Consider the following 8,076-nt stretch of genomic DNA (forward strand, 5'->3'; position numbering starts at 1 on the left):
AGCGGGGGTGGGAGCCCCCCCCGACACACCCTCTGGACAAACTGTGGCTCCATCCTGAGCCCACCCCACCCTGGCTGGGCAGCACTTGCCCCAGCCCCTGTCCCACTCCCTCTTTCACTGTGGGGGGCCTTGATGTGCTCCCCCATGCCCCTTCCCTTCCCCCTCCCCCAAAAGACAGCCGGAGTCAGCTGTGTCCAGCATGGTAAGGACTGCCATTTGTTTAGTCTATAGCCGAATCTCCAAAACAGCACCAAATCTTCAGATCTGATTGGGCCAGATCATATTGGGACAGTGATTTGAATCTGTTAATCAAATCACTGTCCCTCCAAATGGCCAAATCCAAAACAAATGCTTGCCGCTTCACACAGGCCTACCAGCCAGAATCCATGCACACAGCCCTGACCCAACTTGTGCCTGCTCTGGACTCACCCACCCATGCTGAGCAACAGCAGCAGTGGAGGAAAAGCAGCCCCTCCCCCTCGCTGCTGCCAGGTGCTTCTTGCTGCAGCAGTCCAGATTCTACACTTGGACTGCCCTGCAGCTCTTCCCCACTGCTGTTGCTGCTGCCTATGGGCTACCCAGCAGGGCAGTGGTGATAGCACAGAGGAGCAGCAGGGCAGCCTGGGCATGGGCTCTGGGCAGCTGCAGCAAGGAACACCCAGCAGCAGTGAAGGGGAGGGGCTGCTTCTCCCCCTGCACTGGGCAGCAGCTTCTGCCTGGCCGCCGCTGTTGCTCAGCGTGAGCGGGCAGTCCAGAGCAGGCAGGGGGCAGGCCAAGGCAGGGCTGCATGTGCAGGTTCCAGCTGGTCCACAGCTAGTCCGCTCTGCTGGGCAGAGTCCAGAGCGGGCGCAGGGTGGGCTGGGGTCAGAGCTGTGCACATGGGTCTCTGCCAGTACTGTGGGGCTGAGGCCAGCGGTGGCAGCAGCCAGAAGGAGCCGCTGCTGCCTGGGCTGCTTAGAAACGCAGTCCAGCTGTGCAGCCACCCCAAGCCCTGTTACATGCCCAGGAAGTGGCAGGATGCACCATGGAACGGACAGTGCCTGGGCCAGGCGGGACTAAGGGACCTGTTGTGGGTAGGACAAAGTCCCTCCACAGGCTGGATTCAGCTGGATTTTGATCACCTTGGTGCCTACCCATAATCCCCCTTTGTTCACATAAACCTCTTTCTGAGAACTCCCACAGTGATGCTCAAACATCCCAAAAGGTGATAAATGGCAGCAAAGTGAACTTTATCAACTTGACGTCCAAATAAACAGACAGGCTGGAAAAATCAAAGAAATAGTTGACATAAGGTTAGGAATGTTGGGTTGCAGAGCTATCCCTGGCATTTTGTTTTGCTGAAGGAGAGATCTCTAGCGCAGGAAAAGGCTGCTGATACAGGAGTCAGGTCTCAGTCAGGTGGGTTAATGCCTCATTCATCCACCTTTGACTGTCTACTCATGGCAAATACCTCCCAGCAGCAGCTACTCATTGAGTAGTGGTAAGAAGGTTGGCCAGTGCCCTCTCCCCCTTCACTCCCAGATCAACTGCTTTCATCAGCAACCTCTAGCAGCATGAATTAAAAACTAGGCTAGTTCATGACACATCCAGGCATGAGGACTGACTGGTTAGGCTCCTCAAACTCCCACTTTCAAAGACATCTGCCCAAGATTATGCAAAGGATATAAAGCTAAGCATACTTACTTTAACATGAAGAGCAGGTTAGGGTTGTGTTCTAGGAGGCCAGGGTAGAGCTGTTGTGTAGCCTCTATAGCCTCTCCCACTCTGCCTGCTAATACTAGTTTCTGTATTCCTGAAAGCAAGAAGAGACCTATTGGTACCAAGGAAAGCCCAGCAAGAACAGCTACCACACTTACTAAGATAGCCTCTGGAAAGTCCCACACAGCTCAGCCTCTGCCCCCCACCCTGTCACCCACAAAGGATTTTAAAGTTGGGTTTATGCCTTATTTGCATATTTATGATGGGTAGAAAAAATCTGAGAGAGTGGAGGATAGGATCTGCCAAACCCAGCAGATAATAGATACGGGGTCTATGTTCTGCTGGAGAACCAGTGGGAGGTACAAGGGACATGTACTGTGATCCTTTCACATTGTGATAAAGGAAGGTGGGGTGCTTAATGTGAAAGAAAGGCTTCTTGTAGTTAAGCTGTTAGCACGTCTTTGATGTTAAGCAGGAGACAGCAGGCAGGGCAATCAGACTGAAGGGGGAAATGACAGCTTGCACCACTCAGTTTTTCGTCATGAAAGACATAACCCAAAATGAGGCTCACATCAAGGACTCAGGCAAGGCCTACATTTGGAAGGCTTGTCCTATATGGCTGCCTCAAAATACTAGGATTGGCAGGGCATTCTTACAGTGGAGCAGCTTCTAGAAACAAAACTGCACATTAGCTAGTACAGCTTATTCCAGACCCCCTTCCAAAAGAAAATGAGCTGTGCCAGCAAACCCATGCTGCTGCAGTGTAATTGTGCGCGTGTGTAGTATGCTGGCACACAACAGATGTGTGTCAGCATAGCTGTGGCAGTCACAAGCTGCATCCCACCATACTCCTGAGCTGACACAGCTATACTGGCAAAGCCTAACCAGCTTCTGTAAGGTGGCTCCAGGAACACTGCAATGGCTGAATTGGTATAAGCTGGACATTTTTAGGAAGCTCAGGGATACAAAAGTTACCAAGATAATATTGCAGGTCACCACACTATTTTGGTTCTGGCCCAGCCCTTGCAGCTTCTGCTGACAAACTGCTTTGGACTATCTCTGCACCTGTGAGTTACTTCCATTCACCAACCCCATCCCAATGCACCTGGACAAGCTGCTCATTTACAGCACTGTAGACGGTGGTATTTTTCTAAGTTTAAATGATAAAAACAAAAATACTTTGCATTTTCCTGTGATAATCTCAAGGTACTTTACAAACAACTGGAGACTGGCCATAAGCCTGTAACAGAAGGAAGCAATAACCTTGTTTGTCACCTTCTTGGTTTCAGGGTTAAAGCTTTCCCAACGTAATACAGGTCAGTGACAGAGATGGAAACAGACCCCAGCAGTCCTGCTGGCCAGTATCCTGCTTCAGAACTATGCTGTGTTGACTTCTTAGAAGCACCCTTTCTTCATGTACATTAACAACTGCCTATTAACTAAAAAACACCACTTTAAGACGCTGCACGAAAGTAAGCTTTCTAGCACTAATACCCAAGGTCTGTGTTTTGGGGTCTCTTCCATTTTGCTCCCTACATTCCTCCTGTTCCCCTCCATAGCAGTTTTTATCTTCCTTTACTTTCTTATACCTTTTTCTTTTCTCGTTTAAAGGCTTCCACTGCCGCCTCTCTGCTTTTGATGCTTCCCTCCTCCTTTGATTCTATTTCTGTCTCCCTGCCTCTGCTGCTCCTTTACCCATCTCTTTCTTCTGTTTTTCCTGATCTCTTTTAATTAGCCCCAGTTTCAACAAAATATCAGACCTTTACTTTTCTTTCTGCTTAGTCTTCTTTTACCAGCTGCATTTGGCTGTGCTGTCCCACCCTGGGCACTCCTCCCTCAGGTCTGCTGGGTAACCTGATTATTACTGATAAAAGCAGTGACGTGAAAGCAGTCTGAAACCTACAACACCCTTAATGTTCTGTAGCCACTCCCTTCTCCAATCAAAAGCAGCAGCAAGGGCAGTCTTGCCCAGTTCAAGTTGTTTTTGCTTTGCTGTACTCCAGTTGTGGCATGTTCACCGCGGAGGACAGAACTACAATCCTTCTACTGACATGAGTGATGTGAGAGCATTGCTAGGCAGCAGCTGCGAGTCATTCTAGGCTGCTGGGCAGAAGATCTTTCAGCCTGGACACTCTTTAAGAGTACACATACTGTATGTAGCAGACAACTACAAGGAATGCAATGCAGCTGGAACATGACAACCATGTGGCATACAGAACACAAGGAAAAGAGAGCAGACAGAGAAAGTCAGAATGTCAGTGGGCTGCAGGTAAAAAATTAAACTCTGAACAGCCAGGACAGGATGGTGAAAGATCAACACTCAATCCAACACACCAAATATTAGGGGAAATCAAGATATCATATTCCAAATGCCCTCCAATTCCTTAGTGGGCCAACAAAGAGGTCTTCTTTATACACCCACTTTTTCATCTCAGGGTTAAGAGTCCATTTCAGGGAATGAATTAGAATGGCTCAAAGAAGAAAAAAATCCTATGCATGTGAAATCTGGTGGCATTTAAAGCACTAAAGATTAAGAACTGTATTACAGTAGCTGAAGTAGCAGGTAGAGCAAACAGGTGGTGTGTGCGATTCTCCCCCACCTACCTCTGCCCATGCACTGTGTCATGAACCTACAAAGCACTGCAAGATGCAGAGAATGTAAATGAACTCAAACTCTGCTATGAGTCAAATTTGCTTCATTAGTGGCGATTCCCACTGATGCAAGCACTCCTAGGCAAGCATGGGGGGGGCGTGTGCTCTCTGCATCTGTGTGCAGGGCAAGGGTAGGCTGCTGCTGTGGACTTTGCCCCAGGCCCCAAACTTCCTTGCCATGGTACTCTGTGTGTGGTGGGGTGTGTGCATATAGCAGTGAGTGGGGCTCCCGCCAGAGACATGCATGTGGGGGGGAGACGGGGTGCATGTGGGGGTTCAGGGTTTGCAGGAGGTATAGGTGAGGGTGGGTGCAGTGTTTGTGGGGTGCATGATTTTGTGGAGGAGGATGTGACTATGGGGTTTGTGGGGGAGGGTTTGTGGGTATGGTGGGGTGTGCATGGGAACCCCGCGCACGCTCCCCATAGAAGGATCAGCACCTACCCCCACCCGCAACAACTCAAAGCCCACCCACCCTGCGGTACCTCCCCGTCACTCCCAGGACTGCGCAGCCCTAGCATTCCCTGCGCCCACTCCGGACTAACCTCCACCAGAGTGGATCAGCCGGAACCCAGGAACAGCCTTGACTGGCCTGCTCCACACTGCCTGCTCGTGGTACATCCTGCTGCCCCCTGGGCATGCAATGGGGTTGGGGCATCTCCGCACCACAACTGCCTTTCTAGGCTGCCCAAGTGGCAGTGGCTCCTTCTGGCTGCTGCCACCGCTGGCTCCAGCTTTATGGTACCGGCTGGGACCTGCCTTGACCCCATGCACCCACTCTGGGCTCACCCGCCCAGGCTCAGTAGCAGCAGCATGGAAAACCAGCTATTGCTCCATACTGGGGTGGGAAAAATGGCCCTGCCCCTTCCCCGCAGTTCCCTGCTGCGCCAGTCAGAGATGGAGATGATTGCAATGGAGATGCAGGGCAGCCTGGTCCAGGCTTAAGGCAGCTGCAGCAGGGAACTGCTGGCAGCAGAAGGGGAAGTGACTGCTTTCCTGCTACACTGAGCAGCAGCTTTTTTCCCATGCTGCTGCTACTGAGCTTGGGCAGGTGAGCCTGGAACAGGAGAGGGGCATGCAGAATTGGGGCTCTGTAGCATAGGTCCCCACCAGTACTGTGGGGCTGGGGCCAGCAGCAGCCAGAAGGACCCACCTGGACTGCGTAGGAAGGCAGTCCAGCTGCAGAGCTGCCCCAGCCCCGCTGCATGCCTAAGGGATGGCAGGATGTACCATGGCTGGACTGTGGCTAGGCCAGGGGACCAAGGGACCTGCCGTGGGCCAGACAAAGACCCACCGTGGGCCAGATACGGCCCATGGGCTGTATTTTGCCCACCCCTGATCTAGGCACTTAGGAGTTTGGGTCATTTCACAGAGTTTGCAGGGAGTAAGGGCCCTTATGGTGAATGAGAGAGACAAAGGGGTGGGGTGCGGAGATGGTTGTGAAGGAGAAGTGCTTACTTTGCCTATTTTTTATGGAGGCCTGATCTTCCTGGATTGTGGTGTCTGTCACTCTGGCAAAGGCAGTTGCTGTTGCACAGTACCCATGATGAACCAGGTAGGAAGATACCATGCTAGGAAAAAACAAAATGCAACTAGCACAATATACATCAATAAAACAGAGAAGTTCTAACAAAAAAGGGAAAAAGCATCAACACAGTAGAAAATGCAGTTTTAATGACAAAACTCAGCCCTGTTAGAACATAACTAGTATCTTATTTCTAACTTATATCTAGACACCTGTCTACTAAGAACTGGATAGAAATGCCAAATAAAGACTCCCAATAACTAGGTCTCCATTCTTAGTTATAATCAACCTGGGCTGAGCAGGGTGAGATCTCCTATATTAGGTCACTTGGTATTCTATTACCAATGCTCTGAGCTACTGTAAATGAAGCAAGCAGGTTCCTCATTTTATAGACAGGAAAACTAAGGTGCGAAGAGGCATAACGACCTGCCCAAACAATCAGGGATAGCTGGAAGAACTCCAGAATCCTGTGTTTTGATTATTAAATGTTTCTTTCAAAGGATAACTGTATGGCTTTCTTAACAATTACACTTATTCCCAGACACCAACAGGAGGTGCTTTACTATCTAGTTACAATTTGAACAGTTATTTAACACATACTTTAATGATTTCCTAACTGTGTTTTCATCATGAAGTGTTAGAGGTAAACAAATATTGACATGATAGTGCCAGAAAATGTATGTAGTAGAAATATATTTCTCCAGTGACTGTGGAGACCTTTGCCTATTGATTCCATTTTGTACCTTTTAATTTAAATGTTAGTCCTACTCACACTTCATCAAAACCCTAAAGAACTGGCACACAAACTGACTTAGCTTACCAGCTGATTAGGATGGACCAAAGAGAATATGGAGTCCAAATGGAGTGTGAAACTAATAATCTTCTCTAGAGGAGGGACATATTTTTAGGAATCAGCAACACATCTGCAGTTCAAATCTGATTAACAGGTTTGTTATTTTTAAAAACTGTCTGGTCAATTGCAACGGGACTACTACCATTCATTGCCTTAAGTATCTGAACACCTGTAGTGAGCTCTCTACTGCAAATACAAAACATACTCTACTTTAACAACGAGTTGCTTGGGATATAGGGAGCAAACAAATGGGCTGTTCTAGGTTCCAAAAAGCTTCCCATCCCTCAAAAATATCTGGAGTCTATTTTCTATCCTTATTTTAGGAGCAAACTGCAACCAAAACATGGTTTATTTTTAATAGCTCATTTGCTATCAATCTTTTGTTCCCATTTGCTTCACTACAGCAAAGTGCATCAAAAAGATAGCCATGCTGGAAACCAATACCAGCACTCAATCTCAAACTCCTCAAGCAGCAATCTGTTCTCCTGTAGGCAGTCTTGGTGCAACCTGGAGAAATAGGAGTCATTTTATGCCAAGATTTTTTAAAACCAGTTTGCAACAAAACTGTAATCTGCAGATATCTCAAGGTTAAAATCAGAAATCATAGAATCATAGAAAATTAGGGTTGGAAGAGACCTCAGGAGGTCATCTAGTCAAACCCCCTGCTCAAAGCAGGACCATTTCCAACTAGATCATTCCAGCCAGGGCTTTGTCTCGCTGAGTCTTAAAAACCTCCAAGGATGGAGATCACACCACCTCTCTGGGTAACTTGTTCCAATGTTTTACTACCCTCCTAGTGAGAAAATTCTTCCTAATATCTAACCTAAACTTCCCTTGCTGCAACTTGAGACTGTTGCTCCTTGTTCTGTCATCTGCCACAGAAATAATCTGTCATACAACAGCCCAACAGCTATATGGGCATTGTCCTTTCAGATTCCTGATCAGATGTGTAGAGCAATTAAGAAAACTGTGCTCCAATGAATCCATTCCAGATACTGCACTTGCCCAATGCCTGCTGGGAGAAGGTTCAGGCTTAGAAAGCTTAAGCCTAAAATATTGACAGGATGAGGAAAGCTCATATCTCTTCCTGTCAAACACGGGAACCTGGGACATAATGGGCAAATCTCTCTTACTAAGTGCCTGAGTTCACTAATGGCTCTAACACTAAGAATACAACAATTCAACTTAGTCAGAAGGAAGCCAAAAAATGACCTGGCTTTCATTTACGTTCAAATCAGTAGCTAGAACTATCCAGTTCCTTCCTGAAGATCTTTAAACTATACCAGGGGTGTCCAACCTTTTTGAATGTGGGGCTGGATCACGAACTTTTTATCACCCAGTGGGCGGGCGA

The 8,076-nt window shown here is 48.1% G+C and overlaps 1 protein-coding gene across 4 annotated transcripts in view; it reads right to left on the bottom strand.

Moving 5' to 3' along the window:
* Positions 1 to 8,076, bottom strand: part of RANBP10 (RAN binding protein 10) — a 197,990-nt gene that overhangs the window by 12,147 nt on the left and 177,767 nt on the right. For all 4 annotated transcript variants that reach the window (XM_025216790.1, XM_025216791.1, XM_025216789.1 and 1 more), the window contains 2 exons: positions 5,806 to 5,918; positions 1,684 to 1,792 (listed from right to left, as the gene is read on the bottom strand). In XM_025216790.1, coding sequence (XP_025072575.1) covers positions 1,684 to 1,792; positions 5,806 to 5,918 — 222 coding nt within the window. The remainder of the gene's footprint in view (positions 1 to 1,683; positions 1,793 to 5,805; positions 5,919 to 8,076) is intronic.

This window comes from Alligator sinensis, unplaced genomic scaffold (assembly GCF_000455745.1).
Source record: "Alligator sinensis unplaced genomic scaffold, ASM45574v1 scaffold1317_1, whole genome shotgun sequence".
NCBI lineage: Eukaryota > Metazoa > Chordata > Crocodylia > Alligatoridae > Alligator > Alligator sinensis.